At 45.3% G+C, this 21,596-nt stretch overlaps 1 protein-coding gene across 2 annotated transcripts in view; it reads left to right on the top strand.

Annotated features, from left to right (window-relative positions):
- Positions 1 to 13,829: 13,829 nt before the first annotated feature.
- Positions 13,830 to 21,596, top strand: part of LOC142804275 (uncharacterized) — a 324,814-nt gene continuing 317,047 nt past the window's right edge. For both annotated transcript variants that reach the window (XM_075891025.1, XM_075891026.1), the window contains exons 1-2: positions 13,830 to 14,014; positions 19,377 to 19,586. In XM_075891025.1, the coding sequence (XP_075747140.1) occupies positions 19,427 to 19,586 (160 nt within the window). In that variant the 5' untranslated portion in view covers positions 13,830 to 14,014; positions 19,377 to 19,426. The remainder of the gene's footprint in view (positions 14,015 to 19,376; positions 19,587 to 21,596) is intronic.

The following is a 21,596-nucleotide window of genomic DNA, read 5'->3' on the forward strand; positions in this document are numbered from 1 at the left end:
GCAGTTCATCAAAACCAAAGTGGAACTTTTGGCGTTTTAAGTCAACCCTGCTGAACTAATTGCTTCGAGCACAGTCTGTAGTCGTTCCACATGCTGATCAAAGGTGGCCGAAAAGATCACGAAGTCATCGAAATAAACAAGGCAGGACTGCAATTTTAACCCGGACATCATCATCGTCCATCATCCGATGAAATGTGGTGGGTGCGGAACACAGGCCTAATTCGAGAACCTTGAACTCGTATAACCCATCTGGTGTGACGAAACCACTTTTCTCGTGATATCGTTCGTCCACCTCTATCTGCCAGTATCCACTCTTGTGGTCTAGAGAGCGAAAGAATTTCGCGCCTCGTAGTCTGTCAAGGGTGTCATCAATCTTTGGAAAGGACATCCCGCTTTGTGACGACGTTCAATTTTCGGTAGTCAATGCAGAAGCGCAAAGACTGGTCCTTTTTCTTTACCAGCACAACAGGTGATGCCCATGGGCTGGCCGATGGTTTAATTACGTCGTCTCTAAGCATTTCTTCAACTTGGCCTCTGATGACCTCTCTCTTTTGATGACACTCGGTACGGGTGCTGGCAAATATGTATAAAAGATTGATCGATTATTATGCGTTGTTTGGTGATGGATGTTCTTTTTTACTTTCGATGACGTGGAAAAACACGAGGCGCACTCCCGTATAAGGCTCTCGATTTCTCGTTTCTGGTTCAGTGATAGGGCTGCTTCGCTGTGGATAGATGCGAGTAGGGAATCTATAACGTCAGGGTGTAGTGGTGCAGTCTTGGAAGAATTCAAATTCATATTGAAAACGTAACCATGCTAGTGACCAACTACAGTTCCCTTCGAAAGATGTTGCACCTCATTTAGGAAATTAGTCTGGAAGGCACTCGTACACCCATCACGCTGTCGTGCAAGACCTCTTGCTGCACAGATCCCTTTCTCGAGTAATAGCCCAGTATTGCCTTTTGCTATTCTTTCATAGTCATTGTGTACATTGCTTTTTTGGTGACATTGATGATGAATCATGGAGGTACTGTTACATCATCACCTGCAATCTGGAGCGCGTCGAATCGTTTTTCACTCTCGAATGTCACGATGGCATGTTTTGTCGAGAACAAGACGCACGTTTCCTGCAAGTTTATCACTGCGCCATTGGCCTGCAAAAAAGTTCATCTCGATAATTGCATCTCTTGAGCACTCCGACAGGACATTGAAGCTGGCGACGTAGGTGAAGCAACGTATTCCGACTAGAGGTACACAAGCCTGCCAGACCGATAAGATGTCCCCCAGCGCTTCGCACTTGCTTTCCTATCCAAGGAGTCAGCACTTTTTTCAGTGTTTTGCCAAGTCCCCTGCTCATGACGGAATAGTCAGCGCCTGTGTATACCAAAGCATTCGTTTCGTAGCCGTCTATAAGTACCGACCAATCAGAAGTGACGTTACCGTTTCCGCACGTAGTCTCGTGTCCATCATGACATTATGAAATCGGCACTGGAGGTTGTTTTCTTTTGTCGGCAGTGGAATTACCTTCCCAGGTCGCCGATTCTAGTTTTGGGGAAGTCGCCGATTCTAGTTTTGGGGGATTCTAGTTTTGGGGAAGGCTTTGGGGAAGTCGCCTCCGAGAGTTTGAAGATGGGCGCGGAATCGGTGACCGATACCACAGTGGCCCTGTCGATTGAGACTGCATGCTGCGGCGAGAAGTGAGCACCTTGACATGTTGACAAGTACTCCTCTATTTCAAACGGTCGTTCCCCATTTCTTGGACAAGAAGCGTTTACGGGAAAACCCCGAAGTACAGCTCGGCAATATTCACACATTCGGCAAAAACGGCCAGCTTCACCGCAGTGATAAGAAAGCGAAATTCAAGCAGAAGTGCACCGTATATCAGCTTTTCTAATCCTCGTCTCGGCTTGGGACGGCGTGAGTCGAGGTTTAGGCAGATGCGTTGTTGCTGTGGGTAAATAAGGTTCAGGGGTGACGAAAGGAGGTACGGGGGCGCCTTTCAGCACCTCGAGGTACGAGACTGCGGGCTGCATTGAAACCGACGCTTGAACCGGCTGCGATTGTGGCTGCTGCTCACAGACCGCCTGTCTCACTTCCTTCCGAATAACTTCCTCTAATGACGAGACCGTTGAGGGGTTGCCGTTTAGCTTCTGGTACTCTTCTCAAACCACCGATCGGATGAGCTCCCGTAATATGTCGACGCCATTTCCGAAGACTTCTGACACCGCGTCTACAGATGCGACGTTCATATCCCGATTGTAGTGCCTCGCTCACTGTTGCAGAGTCTTTTTAACCGCTGTCATCTCGGTAACAAATTCGGCAAGGTTCCACGGGGGGCATCAGAATAAACCAGCAAAAATCTTCTGCTTCACGCCGCGCATCAGGTGCCGAAGTTTCTTGTCCTCGCTCATATTTTGATCAGACCGGCGAAATAAGACATATGTCTTCCACATACATTGTGACGCTTTCATTGTTGCGCTATTTTCTTGCTCCCAAGGCAGCTTCAGCTCTTTCCTTGTGGTCTGTGCTCGGATATGTGGCCAGTAGCTCTCATCGGAAGTAATTGCACGACTGAATGGCACCTTCATTGTTTTCGAACCACGTTCGTGCGCTGCCCTGCAACGCGAAATAAACGCGGTGGAGCTTCCGTTCTTCGGTCCATCCATTGCAGTTGGCGATGCGCTCAAAACCCCTCAGCAAATCCTCGGCGTCTTTATGAGGATTGTCAAGAAAAGGGTCGGGCGTTCGTGACTCATCGACAACGACGTGCGTGGCAGTGACTGGAGACGAAACGACGTGTGCGGTGGCGGTTAGAGACATTTTGGTACTCTCACCGGAGAAAGCTGGAGGCACTCTAGACTCTGGTGGCAGAGAAAATTCTGGCGGCTCACCCCATAGATGACGGCTGGAGCGCTGATGAAGTGGCGTGAGCTTGGTTGCTTCGACTAGTCGTCGTTCCGGGCTGCTTCCTCGAAGTCCAACTGGATTTGAGATCATTACCCGGCTCCTCCACCAGAATTATTACGCAAAACCCAAATCGTGTAAGAATAACTGTTTAATGGGGCTTACGTGTGCCTGAAAACTAAAGGAAAATGTAGCAGCGTTTCTAAGAGGCAATCAGCAAAAGGAATCAATCTCTGAGAAGACCTCGAGCGGTGCACCACTTCTTTTTCGTTAAACTTCCATGCTGAGGAGACACGCGCCGTCACGGCCTTTTATTGTCTCATCATCGGGCCACTGGTCTCTTGGGGGGCACACGAACTAGCGCGCGTAGTTTGAATACTGAGTCTGTCTTGCGTCAATGTCATAAATTTACACTACACATGGGATCTGCCAATTTTGTTCCGTGATTCTGGCTTCGCGCCCCAAGTCGCCGCCAGCTTCGACGTCTGCGTCAGAGCATCCTAATTTTCTTTTAGGAATGAAGCTACTAAATCCGTGAGTCGGTCCATGCATGTCGTTTGTGACTTGTTCGTTAACTCCTAGTTGTATCACTCACTCTGCAGATGGTGCTTGTGTGAGTGACAGATAGACAAACGAACAGGTCTCTGTCTGTCCATCCGCCCACCTGTTCGTTTGTCTATCTGTCACTCACACAAGCACCATCTGCAGAGTGAGTGATACAACTAGGAGTCTAACAGAACAAGTCACAACAGACATGACATGACAGACTCACGGATTTAGTAGCTTCATTCCTAAAAGACAACTAGGACTGCTCTGACGCAGACAGTCAGAAGCTGGCAGGCGACTTGGGCAGCAGCAGCCAGAATCACGGAACAAATTGGCAGATCCATGTGTAGTGTAAATTACTGACATTGACGCAAGACAGACTCAGTATTCAAACTACGCGCGCTAGTTCGTGTGCCCCCCAAGAGACCAGTGGCCCGATGACTGAGACAATCAACGGCCGCTGACGGCTGTCCTCACGGGAGTTTTCGACCTCTGGTTTGTTCATTCAAATCTAGATGGCACCAGAACACAATGGACGTCTTCTAACGCTGTCTTTCTGCCGTGGTGTTCTGCAGCACCACAAAAGTCTTGCATTAGGGTGGTAGGCCACTCAAAAACAAAACTTTTTTAAGGGCAGGCAGCGTTTAAATAAGTATTTCCTCAAAACCAGCATGTCCTAACTAATTTGTCCAGCTATTTACAGTGCAAAATATTGAATATTTATTTATTGGGAGGTAATCTTTGTCAAATATTGCATTAAATGTGCTATCCACGCCAGCTGTGTTAAGTGACTAATGGGTGGCTTTATTCAGTTAAACTTTGACATTTGTGTAACTAATGGCTGAAGCTATGCAGTGAGCTAGCATAAATAATATGCAGTGAATATCAAGGAAGTAATGCTAAAAACCACAAAGACGGGGGAAAAGAGCCAGTTTAGACTGAACCTGTTGGATAATTCAGCTGTGTAGTGAAAAATATTCGATGGATTTCTTTCAATCTCGTTCACTGCACAGATATATATGTTGTAAATCAGTGTGCGAAATTTCAGTTCAAAGTATACGCTGAGAAGTACGTTATTAAAGTTTGCGTGGCAACATTTGGAGCAAATTAATATTTTCAGAAAAACGTAAACAAAGATTTCCGAGCTTGTAAAAAGGGTCACCATCTTCGCATGCAGGTCTAAAATGCACCAGATTCATAGCTGGGCCCTTCTGCGGAAGCATTATTGTCTTCTTTTGTTCGGGTGGCTGCTCGTCTTTTCTTCCTGGCCTGTTTTGACCCATCCGCTGACTTGCGTTTAGCATTCTGCATGCGCAGGTGATCCCTGGCGATGCAAGCTTTCGTCGTGTGGTACCCTGGTTCTATGCCAGCTTGCCTCAGAATATTTAGGGTGCTTACACTTCCATTAAATTTGTGCCACAGCTTCATTCAAGGCAAACATTACTGTAGGCAAGCTTACGTAGACCTCTTTGGGTGCCCGTGGCCATATTAGACCATTGAAACACTGATTAGCATTTTGAGTCTTTCCACGAAGGCACTTCATTAGAAGTTCTTCAGAGCACAGATCACTGTAGATAGTTTTAGCTTTGTTGAGCACATCATTTGAAAGTCCTCCTTTGTGTATATATTTCCCTTGGCCGAGTGCTTGGACCCTTTGGTATCCGCACCAGCTTTTCGGTCCAATTGGACACAGGCCATGTCTTGGCTGCTTGTCAGTAGAGCTGCAATGAAAAAGACTGGCAAGGACAGCCTTTTTCATTGCAGAAAGGTTCCCCACATTGGCCCTTATGGCGATGCCATAGTAGTTTTGCAGGCAGTCAATGAGGGCATCAGTGAGCTTTCCCTTACCACCGAGTCCACGCACTGTCTTCTTTAGTTTTCTGAGTTGGCAGCCAACACACTTCTGGACACTTATTTATTTATTTTATTTATTTATACATACTGCAGCCCTATTCAAGGCTATCGCAGGAATGGGACGTTATGTAATACTAGGCAAGAGAGAAAAAATACAAACAAATAATACAAATTGTGAAGCAAAAGTAAAAATGAAGTTAATTACGCGTCAGTAAGATATTCATCGACAGCGACTATGAAGTCGGTTATTGGTAAGGAGCGAATGCTACCAGGCAGGGAATTCCACAGTTCTACTGCACGCAGAAAAAACTGTATTCAAAGGTATTAGTACAAGCAAAAAAAGGTGTTACATTCAAAGCGTGGGAACTGTGGGTACAACTATCATCAGTAAATGTGATGAGGTTACCATGACCAAGGCCGGAGAAGGAGTTAATAATTCCGTATAAAAATTTTAAAGCTTCGTTTTGGTATCGCAGAGTTGTGATGGAATATTTAATGATTGAAGGGCTGTGGTCAGCGAGAAGTTGCGGCTATAGTTAGGAAAAATGAAACGGATAGATTTTAGCTGAATTTTATCTAGCAAGCTTATTTCACAGTGTTTGTAAGGGAACCAAACTAAGAATGCATATTCGAGAATAGGGCGAATGAGTGATTTATATAAAAACAGTTAAGTATCTCGAGGGGCGTTAGGTAAAGTGCGGCGCAAATAACCTATTTTTTTTAGAGCTTTACGACATACATGACCAATGTGGCTAGTCCATGAAAGGTGTTTGGTTAGAATTACTCCTAAATATTTGTACTATGAAAATCTATTGAGCTTGGTGCCACCTAGAAAATAGTCAAAAGAGAAGGGGTTGCACCTATTGGTAAAAGACATTACGACTGTTTTAGTGCAGTTAACGTTCATTTGCCACGTGTCACACCAGTTGCTAAAAGACGTGAGTGATTGCGCGAGATGGTAATGATCGTCAATGGAGTTGATAGTTTCATAGAGGACGCGATCATCTGCGTAGAGTCTTATTTTAGATGAGATGCTATGAGGTAAATGATTATGAAAAAGTAAAAATAATAAAGGGCCTAGAACGGATCCCTGAGGAACACCGGATGTGACGTTAATGGGAGATGAATCTGTCGAGCTGAAAGAACCGAGTTGTGAGCGCGAATGAAGAAAACTAGCTATCCAAGAAACAATGCAAGGGTTATCGAGAATGAGGTTTAGTTTTAACAATAGCTTAGAATGAATGACGGAATCAAAAGCTTTGGAGAAGTCAGAGAAAATGGCACCTATTTGGTTACCTAGGTCTAAGTTATAAGCAACGTCATGCATGAAATCGACTAATTGTGTTACAGTACTATATCCGCGACGGAAACCATGTTGAGCTGATGATAGGATATTATTAGAGTCAAGGAATTTGATTATATGTTTGTGATTGATGCTTTCTAACATCTTGCAAGAATAAGGTGTAAGAGATATTGGTCTGTAATTAGAAAGAAGTTGTTTATCGCCTGATTTATGCAAGGGAAGAACTTTGGCAGATTTTCATGATCGTGGTACTACACCAGAGTCCAAGGATTTCTGAAAAATTAAGGTAAGGTATTTTGCTGTCCATAAAGAGTATCGTGAGAGAAAAGAATTAGGAATGCCATTGGAACCGGTACATTTTTAGTATCAATTTGAGGATAAGGTTTAAGACACGATCACAACTAATTGCGATATTTTCTAGTTTATTATTCTGAGCAACATACCTAAACTCCGGAACTGCATGGTTATCGAGGGTGAAAACAGATTGGAAGTATGAGTTGAAAGCATTCGAAATGACATCAGGGTCGTTGGTTATAGCATCGTTAATCTTAAAACTAGTACTGCCAGTCGTACTAGGCGATACTGACGTCCAAAACTTTCGAGGATTCAATTTTAGTTGAGGAAGTTGCACTGAAAAATAGAAGTCTTTAGCGTTTTTAGTAATAGTGCGAAGTTCATCTTTAGCTTTTTCAAAGGAGACGCGAGCCTCGGGATTAGATTGTTTAATTTTACGCCGCCTGCTAACACGTCGTGATAGGTGCAAGATAACGCGGTTAATCCAAGGAAGGTTATCGTTTATCTTTTTTGTTTTCAGTGAAACGTGGCAAGTTATGCATGACCTCAATAGCGACTCAAAGTAATCGACAAGCACGTCAACATGACACTCGGTACTGAGCGACACAAAATGATCAAGATTATCTGCCAGGTCGTCGACAATAGTGTCATCAGCCCTAGAAAAATCATGATAAGTGGTATAACTGAAACGTTCATGTGGAATGGGACAGTTAATGTGCACGATGACTGCATAATGATCAAAGATACCGTCTAAGATCTCGTATGTGACACTTAAATGAGCAAGACTGTTACTAACAAACACTAAATCAAGAACGGAGTTCTGCCGAGTATTTTCATGGACTTGTTGTATTAGGTTATGTGACAAGGAAAATGTAACTAGATCCCTACAGACAGGGGCACTAGAAGCGGAATACGTAAGTGAAGGCCAGTGAATGCCGGTGATGTTGAAGTCCCCTAGAAGTATCAAATTCAAACTATCCAGGTGATGCTCAAGTATGAAATGTGAGAGATTGTCGAACAGATCGTTAGGGCCATCAGGAGGGCGATAAATACCACATAAGGTTAAACTCTGCTTATTAATTATTAGCTTCCATCAAACTGATTCAACGTAAGGGGGACCAGATAGAGCCTTAAAACTAAAATCTGAGCGTAAAAGCAAGGCGACACCGCCCCCTTTTCTATTCCGGCGATCACATCGGAGAGCAAGGTAACCAGGAGGCGTGAATTCAGAATCGTGAATTTCATCGCGAAGCTATGTTTTCGTTATGCACATAACATGTGTTATGAAACATTATAACATGAGGAGAACATGAAGGAACTAGCGAAAAAAATTGGGGGAATTTGTTAGTAATGCTTCTGCCATTAACGTTCAAAAACGCAAGATTGGAGGCGGGTTGATAGGATAGTCAAGGCAGTGATGCAGATGCGTTAGTCATTCTGGCATTGCTGTCAGAACCACGAGGTAATATTATGTTATGAATTAATTATTATTAGTCTGTTTGAGGGGCCATTTCAATTACACCGAACGTTATCGATATATAAATGATGAAACCTCATCGTGACAATTGATCCGTTATCACGATGCTCAGCTGAAGCGTCCCTTAGCTTTTTACGTACGGCGCGTACTTTCGAGAAAAAGTCTTTGGACAGTTTTATATCAAAATTTTGCAACTTTTAAGCATTCTTTAGCAGTAATAGTTTGTCACTGAAATCTAGCAATTTCAGAATGACAGGCCGAGAACGTCCAGGACGTGTTCTACCTAATCTATGGGAACGTTCAACACGCGGACAATCAACGGCAAGCCTGTTGAACACGTTCACTACCTTGGAATGCACTGTGTCACGATTCTCATCCTTATCTTCTGGTATACCATAAATAATGATGTTGTTCCTTCGCGAACAGTTTTCAAGAGCATCAAACTTAGCCGTTATGTCAGCCACTGTGCGTTTTAAGCAAACGAGTTCGGAACGAAGCTGCCCGGAATCTTGCTCAGTCAGAGCTTTGGAGCATGTGTTTTCGAGAGCAGTCACACGCAGTTCCAAGGCATCAAAACGTGTCTTCACGGTATTTTTTTGCATATGTCTTGCGATAAATTTTTCTGGCAAGCAAATAAATCGGAAAGAACCTTCACGAGGGAAGGGTTATCACAATCTGACACTGCAAGCTCAACCGACGACTCAAGAGTGCTTAGGGAACATTCACGTGACTCGTCAGGTTTACTCAATTGTGAAGCGGCCACTTTCTTTGGGCCTGCGTTAAGCTCAACTTTCCCGCTCTGGAGTAGGCGACTGAGGCAATCAACGTCATGGGAACAGTAGCACAAAAGGCCAATACGCGAATAACCATGTGGGCGACACAGCAGCAGTAAGAATCGATCATCAGACCGGATACAGCATGACTTGTCGAGGTAACATACCTGTGCAAACAAGAAGATGCATTTAGGCAACATACCGAGGCTGCTGCTGCATTGCCCACTGCCGAGATGTGCGAACGACCGGGCTTTTATACTGGTGATGCCTGACGTCACCGATGAGGTGGCGTCACTTAGCGGAACTGTGATGATTGTAGCGTCCACGGGTGTGCGCAAGATCCCAGATGTGTCAAGCGAACACGCCGAGAAACCAAGCCGATGTTGCTCTTCGCTGAGGGGGCTATCCTACAGCAAACCACCGGTGATCGCCACGAGTGCGTCGGAACTAGAGATCGCCGGGCACTGGACATGAGCGGCGAGGCCAGCAATGAAATTCAGGAGCTGTGCAAACAAGAAGATGCATTTAGGCAACATGCCGAGGCTGCTGCTGCTGCTAGTGCATTGCCCACTCCCAATACAACCCAGTTTCTGTACATGGTCCTTTCCATACATGTCTTTGACAGTGGCATAGCTCTTGCAATCACCATTACCGTAGTACTGCGGGTACTTCAAATCTCATTTGCCTTTCGACCTTTCAAATATTCGGTATAGACCAAGCAACTCCATACTGCCAGCACTTTCTTCATGGTTTGCTTGACAGGAAGTATGGTTCGCCTTCCATTCTTGGTACGAAGCACTATCTTGCCTCAACTTGCTTTTTGTTTAACAAGACTTACACAAATTAGAAAGGACCTCAACATCAATACCATTCCCCGTGTCAACAGAAATCAAACACACAACAGTTCAAAGATGAATGGCCACGCTTCTGCGACGTGCCATCATCTGAAACACCACACTCGGCACTCCCCACAACACGACAAACTTCCACAGCAGCATCAGTCATCGACTTCGACGCCACTTGTCCTGCCGCTGCAGAAAGCCGTGATGACAATTCGTCGTAGGAGGAGTGACGTGGAGGAGCAGGCATGTTCATCACTTTGAAAAAAGTTTTCGCACCAGCGTGCCCTTTTCCTAACTGGCGCATCGCGTAAACAGGACGTATATTGTTCTCATCGACAAGATCTACCTTTCTCCACGTATGAAATTGGCGCTTGAACCCATAGTCGGTACACACGACCGCACAAGCCGAGGATATTCCTTGGTGAGAGCGTTCCTTGAGCTTCAGTGTTGTGTTCAAGCATTCAAAATATGCCAGCGATGAAAACACTGAAGAAAGAATACCAATGTCCATCATCCTGTTTCTTGGAGCGCAGAATTCTCTAGTGGAGCCTGGTACGCCTTGTTCATGTCCCCAAGCTTCTTCGCGGTCGCCGAAATACCGGCGTCTGTGTCGTCTATGTCAGTGGGCAGCCTCATCGTCGTGTTGCGATTTCCAGCAAACTTGCGCTTCCTCATCTTTTGTGTTCTGCACTTCCCCATGCTGGTCGTAATATGGTCCAGGTGGCCTAAGGATACAGCCCTAGTAGCGTTGACACGTGGAACAAATGCAGAACGAAGCCTGATGTAGCCTGATCAAGGCAAACAACAAAAATTCCAACGAGCATTGTGCGTCCCCCTTGTGGCTGTTGTTCGAGATTAATGAAGACTTTTAAACACAAAGTTGTATTTAATGACATCATCTTATATCACAGCCACAATAAAATTCATAAAGTATTTTGAATAGCATTAATATAGACGAAACAACACTTGTTTTTTAAAGCAATTTTTCGAAACCGACGCCGCGGTTGGAAATGTGGTTTCGGTTTCGCTATAGGAGCATAGGGTATAGAAAACTTGCTGTAACTCGCAAACTATTGACGCTAGGAGGATAATTTTTGTTGCAACATATATGTGAATGTTTGGGCATGAAAAAAAAGCGAAACCCTAAAAATTTATTTTGCGAAAAAAATTACTTTTGAAGGTGGCCTACCACCTTAATACCTGGAGAAGAATTTGGCGCTGCGATCACGTACCTTCATGGGAACTATGGGGAGTACAGGCTTCAGATTGGATAGAGTTAGCTAGTGAACTGTGTACACTGCAGACGTTTTTCTAAAGTTTCAGTTTTGTTTTTCGTGCAGCATGGGTAGTGGGGTGCGATGAAAAAGGCTGAAGCAGTTACATTGTTCTTTGAAGAGACTGGAGATCAATAGATATCCTGATTTTCTGCGGCGTCATAGCTTTACAAGTCTTATTTGACAGCTTAAACGAAGCGTCGTCCACTCACCGGTGCACATAGACGTAGAGTCTCATGTCAGTGCAAGTGTTGCGTCGAGTTCATGTTTTCTCACTAGCACGTCTTGCTTAAACTCGCTTTAAATCGAGTGCAAAACGATGACGATGACGATGACGTACACGCACCGTTACGCTCCGCTGACTCGACTTTACTACAGAACCAAAAGTGCGTTGGGGGCAGGCCACTTGAACAGGTGCACCTAGCATCACAGAGAACGAAACTGTAGGTACTTCTGACTTAATATCTACTGTCATTTCTATAAATAGTTAATGCACACTTTCGAGAGAAAAAGAAGCATGTGTGTTTTCAAGTGTTGCAAAAAATATTGATTAAATATTGATGCCAACGCGCCACTGCGGTGGTCTAGTGGCTAAGGTACTCGGCTGCTGACCCGCAGGTCGCGGGATCAAATCCCGGCTACGGCGGCTGCATTTTCGAAGAAGGCGGAAAGGTTGTAGGCCCGTGTGCTCAGATTTTGGCGCACGTTAAAGAACTCCAGGTGGTCGAAATTCCCGGAGCCCTTCACTACGGCGTCTCTTACAATCAAATGCTGGTTTTGGGACGTGAAACTCCACATGTCAATCAATCGGTGCCAAATATGGAATGCAATGGCAGAGCAAATGCATACCCTGATAACTGAGTTTTCCCGACGTTTCACGAAAATATCCCTTTTTAATGAAGTTAGCGTACGAATAATTGATGCAAGTTTTTTATAAACCTAAAATCATATTGCTTTGTTTTACACACAAAAAAAAGAAGCGTCGCAAATTCCAAGAACCTAATCAATGCGAAGCGGGTCCGAAGCCTGTACTTTCTACAATTCCCATGGGGGTACGAAGGCCACTGAAGGATCCTGCGTACACACTATCATCAGGTTCCCCTCTAGGTATTAATGCAAGAAAATGTATTTGCAGCACTGCTCAACGAACGCTTCGCTTTACCTGCTCGGTGTTCTCGTAGCGTCTGCGTGCACGCAAGTAAGAGCGATGCAGACGCTATGTGGACACTTAGCAGATGAGCGACGTGACTGAACACCACAATGCTGCAAAAGGCCACGGTAGAAAGACGTCCAAGATAAGGAAAGTTAACATGTCGGCACATATGGGCGCAATTTCTTTCCACTTCTATCTTATCATGTTGTCTTCCTGGGCTGTGCGGTACGTAAGCTTGCAACACAAGCATTTTTGTGCTTTATATTTACGTCCTGAATCTTCAAGAGCAATGTATTCGTCAGTATTTTGCACTCTTCCCTAATTCGTTTATAAATTTTTGAAGACAAGCCTTAGCAGGCATGACTAAATAAACACAGCTGATCTTCCTAATGAAGATAGCACATACAAGACGTCTTGGCCTGAAGTGACATGACACAAAGAAGTAGCTCATTTCACCGTTCATTTATTACTGTGATTACAGTGGGTGAGTAGAAAGCGTTAGTTTGGATCGAAGTGGGCTGTGGCGTCTGCGCGGGTGCTGCCATGTTGTCTTGTAAACCCAGCTACCGGAGGTAGCGACTACGGCTAGGTGAAGGTCACCTTACGTTCACGTCATCAAACGTGGCAGCGCTTGGGTGCCGCTGTGGTAAATTGTCGGTATATTTTTTCCTCCATTGGCCTGGCACAGTCCCGAGTGCGTCCGGCCAGCGATGCATCGTGTGTCAGCGATAAACGCAATGCTTTGGCGCGTTTTATCAACACCACCTAGACTAGAAAAAAAGTCTAGGTGGTGTTGGTTTTATGCGCGCACCACAAACCACGCCTCCCTCATTCCCGAAGCTGAGCACGACGTACTTTACTGGGTTGCACTGAGGAGTCATATGCTAGACGCAGCTGTGCTGGTCGGTGTTGGCGGGGACGCACCAAGCAAACGTTGGCCATATCTCACACACTTTGTGATTTCGATTTCTTAATGTTCAACACAGCCCCAATTACTTCTGTGATTCCACTTTCAGTGCAACGAATGAATCCTATTCAAGAGAAGCCTACAGAATACATTTGTCATGGTAGTAACGTAGTATATTGTCAAAAATAAAACTGCATTATTCAATCGTTTGTATTTTGTGTTGTTGATGTCAGCAGCGATCTGCTAGCGTCGAGCTGTACTGAAATTCAATGCCCTTGCCGATAGTTGCCAACATAAATAAATTTGAACTGCACATCGAACAGAATAAGAAAGGGTTTCCCATTAATAATAAACGCCTAATTGTGGTTAAAATCCTCCGTACTCACGCCTGCCCCATCGAGCTTATCACTGCATTACGGCAGACGCCTTTCCCCTTCTGGCACTTTCTCGAGCGGCCATTCTTAACGCACGATTATGAATACCCAGCGTCAGTGACAATGGTTCACGCGCTCAACCACTGTGACGAAAACGACAACGCGTTCTCTGGGCCGTGCTCGTGACCCGCTGTTCTACGCTTGAGACACGTCACCGCAGTTGTCTTCTTCTCAAGGACCCCGGGTCGCAGCGTGTGGCACATTTTTCTCCCACCGTCAAACTTTTCCGACAGACCGAAGAACACACTGAAGGTGGGTGGATTGGTCCCTGCTTGTACGCGGCAGCGAATTTCCCGTGCAACCATGCGAAGGAATTCCGCGTTCTGTTTTACCGTTAGGCCCCCGCGCTGAAAGGTCGCTAGCATTTTTTCATTGCGGGAAAAAAATTGATTTTCCACTGTCTACCGATCTTGCTGTCGCATCCTACACCAATTTTACCTCGCTGGAAGTGCATGCGTATACGCCCTGTGGGCTCCATGGTGGCATACAAGTCACTCTGTCACTTTATGGTTCGAGAACTGGCTAACCTCCCTGTCCTTCCTTTTAATCCTCCTCCTCCTGTCACCTTATTTGAACTTGATGAACGTTGAGGTTAAGTTCGAGGACGCCTTTTCATTTTGTATTTGACCTTGCGTGTGCTAAACTCCAATTCACGTCGGTAAAACATTTCACTTCTGCAATCGCAGAGTACTAGTCTACTTCAATTTCTTGCAGTTTCAACGCTGTCGTATGAGAAAGTAGACTATTAGATAGGGCTTATTCTCAATTGATAGCACAAATTGATTGCAGTCAAACGTATAGTAAGGTAGTAGTTGTCGATTTCAGTAGTGCACCAACAGATGGACACCTGCAAGAGTGATGACATGCAACATGACATGCGTAGTTTTCGTAAATTGTTCCTTCAAAAAATAATAAAACTTCAGATAAATATTGAGATGCAATAGAATTATTTGCGCATCTTTTTTCTGATTTTTTGTCAATTGCAACAAGACGCACAGCTAATAAGCAGGTGTTTCGCATACGTTCGAGTCTCTGCGGTCAGTGCATCGAGCAGACGACAGCCTTGGAAGCAAAAGTAACGCTCCTGCGCGTTCGCGCATTCATTGTGCTCATCTATTCTACCACGGCTAAGCCAGTGTTTCCAAACCGTCCCGTAGAAACAGCCGGTAGACATAAAAATAGCGCTGGTCTACAAAACAACGCCACAAGCGCGCTCGGGGCTTGGGCTTATTCGGGAACGGCATGCGCACGTCACCTCTTATTCGGGTGCCCTAAATGGCATACGAAAGAGATTTGGCTTGAGAAGGCTATGCGGGGGTGCGGCGAGGGTTTCGAGCTCGCTTGCTAGTTTTGCGCGGCTTAAAAAACAGTTTTTTCAGCTCGTAATTACCCACTCAAAAGATTTTTTGTGGCATATTAATTCTCATTTGATGCACAACAACTACCACGGTCTAACTAAAATTTGTTATGGGGCCTGGCGAGTGGCTCTTTAAAACGAGAGTGTGCATTGGTTTTATACTTGACCCTAAGTATGCTACTAAATTAGTTGACAGCTGCTACTGATACACCAGCATATACGAAGTGCGGCCATGACCGTTTAATGGACAGGTCTAGCTTTAGCGTCCGCAACACGCTTGTGGACGGAGCCTACCATAAGAAATTGCTTTGAGGCGCCGTCGGTAGATCTTGTACGGACGCCCAATTAAATATGTAAACCTGTCAGTCATACAATTCATACATACAGTGGCAGCAAAAATATTTCAGAGCACAGGAGCGCATGGTGAACCATTTTATTCAGGGTCTTTAGGTCAAACAAGGCGCCGTCTGACGGCTGCCTGCACAGCTCGAAAGCGCGCACTGCCCACTCGTGCCCTTTTTAGCTGCCAGCCTGCTTATTCGCTCTCTTGAACAGCACGCGCACCAAAACGCCATAAGTGCAAGGTGTCACTCCTGCTGTTGCTGCGGAAACACCGAGAGATGAGATTGTGATGAAAACACGTGTACTGGCAGTAATCGGTGCGCGACGCATTCTGCGCCTTAGTCCAAGACACTCCGCTCTGTCGAAAACGTGCATACAAAGTCAGTTTTCAAAAATCTAGCTTTGGGATAAGGTTCGTGCGTGGACAGCCAGAGTGACATTTGCGCTTCATGTAGTGTTCCCGTGCGAAAGCAGTTGAAGGAAGCGAAAGGGCAGCCTGGTAAATAAAAAAGGGCGCGCGTGCTCAGTGCGCGCTTTTGAGCTTCACTGGCAGCCTTCAGCAGGCGCAGCGGTGCTGTATGGCAAGCGCTCTGGTGGTTCTCAAAATTTTGACCACTACTCTACGTACCCACGCAACAAACGTGGGCATCTGTTACAGCCTAAGGAATGATACAAGCAACACACACAACCTTGGCTGTCCCACCCGTACATAATCGGCACGGGGGCTTCGTCATCGCTCATGAGGTCAAGCACTTAGGCGTAATTTGTATTAAAAGGGAAAAGCCTTAATCATTCTCGCCTCTCTTAATCCACCTGTCCTATGACACAGTGCTATGTGGCTGTCGTAGCACGCCAATGGAATTCTGTCGCATCGGTCCTGAACTCTACGGCGCTTGAGCTTTTCTTGCTTATCATCGCTGTGCCCAGCGTTATGGGGCTGTACCCAGCGTGTCCAAATATGCAAACAGGAAGACGTGCACGTCGTGTTGCATTCTGATGGACACCATCACAATGGGCACAGGCTTTTTATTTTACCATGCAGGCATATTGCGAGTAACTGGAATTTCGACGAAAACTTACATGTCGAGGCAAATTTTCGATGCGAAGCCTCTTTTGCTCGAATCTATGTCCCACGGCGTCTGTGTACGCACACACACTACGCTTGCGCAGCACCACCATTTCACATGCGAGTCCTCTCCCTTCTCGGCTCCTTGCACCAATGCAGGCAGCGTCTACTAGCGAGTTTCTTGATAGAAAACGTGCCACCACCTCACCGAAGGAAATCTTGAGGAAATGCGAATGCAGCTTTTTCGAGGAGAGATGGTAGTGATGCCGTCAGACATTCACCTTCGCCGACTTCTGCCATAGCTTTCAGCAAACCCCAGGTGGTCGAAATTCTAGAGTCATCTACTACGGCGTATCTCATATTCGTATGGTGGTTTTGGAACATTAAACCCCACATATCAATCAATCTATCACATAGAGAGGCGCCCAGCCAGCGAACGGCAGAGAGTGAGGAGCGAGAGGACGGGAGAGTGGGATGCAGGGAGGAGAGTGAGCGAATGGCAAGAAAAAAGCGGCAAAGCACTGCACCTACCCTCTCCTACACTCTCTCGCACCACATGCACTGGTTGCTAGGGGTGAGGATAGGCGTGCGTTCCCACAGCTGTTTCTATGGCAGAGCGGAGAGAACACGTGTCGTCGCACGGATACTACCGCGGACGGGCCACCCCGTATATATACGTACTGTATCTTAACCTTCTAGGTAGTGCCACTGGGAGATTTATCGTGGGTCCGTCGTGAATTTATTTACAGCGCAACACCAGAAAACACAGAACAGGGAAGGAGCAAGATCTCACGTCCTGTGTGAATCGATGATATGCGAACCACGAATAAGGAACGATAATGTGTCACTTTAAAATCAGAAAAACGTTACGAGGCGAACCTGAATTATGGCGCACATGATTGCCATGCCATGAATATTATGTTTGAATGTATCGTTTACGTTCGTCGTCTATTGACGTCATGCGGTACCAAATTTCATATATGTGCAGCCAGCAAAACGGCCGTGAGTGCGCTATGAGCGTAGCATGTAGACATATTTTACGTCACACGAATATCAAGATTGTCCAGTTTAGACGTGTCATTTACTTTCGTTGTCTATTCACGTTGCGTGATAAAGCTAAGAATCATGTCACGTGATATGTGGAGCTAGTGAAACGGCCTTGAGCACGCTTTGAGTGTAGCATGTCATCATGTTTCGCATGACCCACCTATCATGATTATCATGTTTGGTGTGTCATTAATCTTCATCGTTTTTTAATGTCACGTGATACTAAATTTGGTATATGTGGTGCTAGCGAAACGGCCTCGAGTGCGCTATGATCGAGCGTAACATGCAGTAATGTTTTGCATGGCACGGATGTCATTATTATCATATTTGGACGTGTCATTTACCTCCGTCATCAATTCACTTCATGTAATACAAAATTTGGTATATTTGAAACTAGCGAAAGGCCACGAGGGCGTCATGAGTGTAGTATGTTGTCATGTTCTTACATGAAACTCATGCCATGATTATCATGTTTTACCAGTGATGTACCTTAGACATCTATTGACGTTACGTAACACCACATTCGATGTTCAAAAAGCTAGCAAAACAGCAGCGAGCACATCATCAACGTGGCATGTGGTCACGTTCTTACATGACACGCTTCTCATGATTATCATGTTTGCACCAGTCATTTACCTTTGTCATCCGATCACGTACCGTAATACCAAGTTTGGTATATGCGAATCTGGCAAATTACCGCGAGCGCACCATGAGCGTGAGGTGTAGTCATGACTGTCATGTCACATGCATGACATGCATGCCATGATTTTTAGGTTAGGGTCTTTCACTTATGTAGGCCATACAGTCATGCCATGCCATACCAGTTCTGCAACATGTCATTTAAACAAAACCACTGCAAGGGCAGCAAGACTATGAAATGTAAATCGTGACATTCATGACATACCTGTCATGATGTTAATATTATGACGACTCAATTATGTTCATCATACGGTCATGTTATGCCATACTATTTATGGTATCTTCGATACCATTATCGAAGTCGGCTAGGAGACCAAAAAGTCCAAGGTGGCTAGATAGACAGATAAATAGATAGATAGATAGATAGATAGATAGATAGATAGATAGATAGATAGATAGATAGATAGATAGATAGATAGATAGATAGATAGATAGATAGAAACGCTTATAGTCGGCAAAGTTTGCTAAGAAATGCTTGGCATTTAATAAAAATTTGCAGCGTGCGTGTTAACTAAAAGTGGACCGCTGGTCTCTCTGTCCAATAAGACTCGCCTGTCTCTCATTATCCATTAGCAGCAATTAGCATGTTCCAGTAGAAAACAGTAGTTCATCACTGCGTGTTCTACGCCTCGCCCGCTTTCTCTTCTGCGCAACGCTGCGATGAGCGCCAGCGCCAACGTCGCCACCAGTGCAAGCGTCGCGCTGGGAAAACGCTGGCAGAAATGCTGCATATGTTATGGGCTTTAGGGCCCACTGATTTGCATCTACATGTAGTTCCCAATAGCGGCAGATGGTGTATTTGTTTCACAGATTCTGGTGCTACTTCTGAGGTATTCGTTTACGCTGATAGGTTCAATTACCAGTACACCTGTTGTTTACATCAGCGGAAACAAAGTACTCACGCTTTACGTAGTGTAAACATCCCTGTTCAACATAGCATTACCTAATGTTTCATCAACAACGTTTATTAGGTAACAAGAAGATGCTCTAACGCCGCGAGTTGTGCAAGAAGAAAGGGATGTTGCATGCGACCTGGGTAATCGAAGCGGTAACAAGTGCGTCCCGCAGTATTTGCGTTGTGACTCATCTGTTCCTGTTTTCAGGCAAGTACTTCGCACCTGCCTTGAAACCGGTCCGTGGATTCGAGGCGAGCATGGAGCAGAATGCTGTTATGAGAGAGACTTCGGGCCAACTTGGCGCAGATAGCCATGGAAAGGAGGAGCGCGTCGACGGGGACAAGGCGTTTAAGATGCGCGACGGCGCCGTGTGTGGAGACATTGCCGAGATCAACAAGCCTTGCGTCGAGCTGCTTGGTGAGACTCTTTTGGGGAATTTCGTTGATGAGAGATCATGATTGGAGGGGTAGTGCAGTGAAGAGTGGGAGGGCGAGAGCAGGGCAGTCGATGTGCCACTGAAATGCGCCTCGCTCTCAGAGAGCAGGTGAGGGGGTGACGAAGACCATGCAATGGGAACATTCAAAGTTCCAGCATTTTCTGTGGCGCAGCAGCAAAATACACTCGACATCGGTCAGTCACATGTTCTTCATTATTCGAAGACATTTTGCTGTCATTGTCACCACCAGGACAAAGCATCGATGGCAAATAACACATGATTTATACCTTTGTCGGGTGAAGTTCAGAGACGCTGATGTTCAAAGGCACGTGACTAGTCGCACTGCGCCTACTACGCTTTTCATGTGAGAACACTGCAAACTGCTCCTGGCTGCTCTCGGTGCAGCAAAAGTACTGGCGCTCTACCAATAGATAAGTGTGCCTTCTTTTCTGTTTGATCTCTGAAACAAGCCGGCTCTGAAGAGAGCACTTTAAACATGCTTGTGAATTATCCTGCTCTCTCAGTGAAATTCCCCATTTTTGTTTTCTTCTTGGTACCCGTAAAGATGACCTCACGCAAAATTCGGAAGGTGAGGTAACCAGGGAGACTGATTAGTGTGAACACATGCGCACATCATTGTATTGACATCAAAGATAACCTAGAATATATTTAAAATCTGTTTCAAAGTATATGCTGTGCCAGTGAAGGCTAAACTGAGCACAATCGAACATTGACATCAGCTTCGTTCGAGTGTACACAAGCAACAATCAGCAATACCACGAGTTTTTATGGTCGCCCATAGCCACAGATTTTCCTAAAATTACCTAGAGAGAACTCTGGCGCTACGATCTCTTCAGTCACCACGATGACTAGTACACAAACTTGCCCTCTCTTTGTATTTGCGGGCTTCAATTGCAGTATTTCGGCTTTGTTTCGAGTAAGAAAACAAAAGATTTGTAACTTCGTGACCAGTATGGAATTCTCGCATCTAAAAAATTAAGGTGGTAAAGCGTAACTGTTAACCATTGCTCATTGTTGTTTCATGACAAAGCACCTTCAAGCCATGCGACGCCGCATGATGCACAAAGTACGAAGATTACGCAAATCAATGCACTATATGTATACCCATTATTCTCAAGCTAGAGGAAGCGCCATGCGTTGCCACTCACATAGACACTGGCACCAGAGTTCTCTTTAGTGTACTTATAGAAAACTCTACGGCCGTAGCGATGCTCCGAGCGTGCGCACGCCCCCTCGTAGACAGCGCTGTGCTTTAGTGTGCGCCATGCTGCACGCGCCGGGAGGGGTGAGTGCACCGCTGTTGTGTGTGTTCGCGTGTCTACCAACAAAGCACGCTAGATCCCACCAATTTGGCGCCATGTTGGCGGAGAAAAGAAAAATTGGAAATGCGAAAGAAAGGAGCAAGAACGAGAGAAATACAAAAATAAAGATAAAAAAGGAAAAGGTTGGGTAGGGGGGACGTTATAGGGCTAAGACAAAGAAATAGAGGCAAAGAACTTTCTGGGTTGGCAATCACTTTAACGCACTGAAAGAGGAAAAAAAGCATAAATTGAAAGGCTCATGAGAAATTGATATATTCCTAATCAACACGGGTTTCTCCTTGGCCACTAACTACCACAAAACCTGCTGGTTTGAAGACGCGATTCGCCCCACCTCTTTCTCAGGCAAGGCAGGTTGACGTAGTCTACTGTGATTTGAGCAAGGCTTTTGACGTTGTTTTTAGTTAAACTTGCAAACTTTGATGTTGTAAATCTGCTTGAAAGATAATTATGTTGCCGTAAATGGCAAAACGTCCTCCTTCCATTCAGCGACTGGTGGGGTCCGTCAAGAGTCGATGTCAGGCCCACTCTTAATTTTAGTTTATGTTAAGATATTTTTCTTATATTTCGTTCTTCTTCTCTCTTGTATGCCGATGACATCGAGATGTTCAAGGAAATTCAATCAGTTAACTGTCACTTGCTACATGAAGT

Source organism: Rhipicephalus microplus, chromosome 3 (genome assembly GCF_043290135.1).
Source record: "Rhipicephalus microplus isolate Deutch F79 chromosome 3, USDA_Rmic, whole genome shotgun sequence".
Lineage (NCBI taxonomy): Eukaryota > Metazoa > Arthropoda > Arachnida > Ixodida > Ixodidae > Rhipicephalus > Rhipicephalus microplus.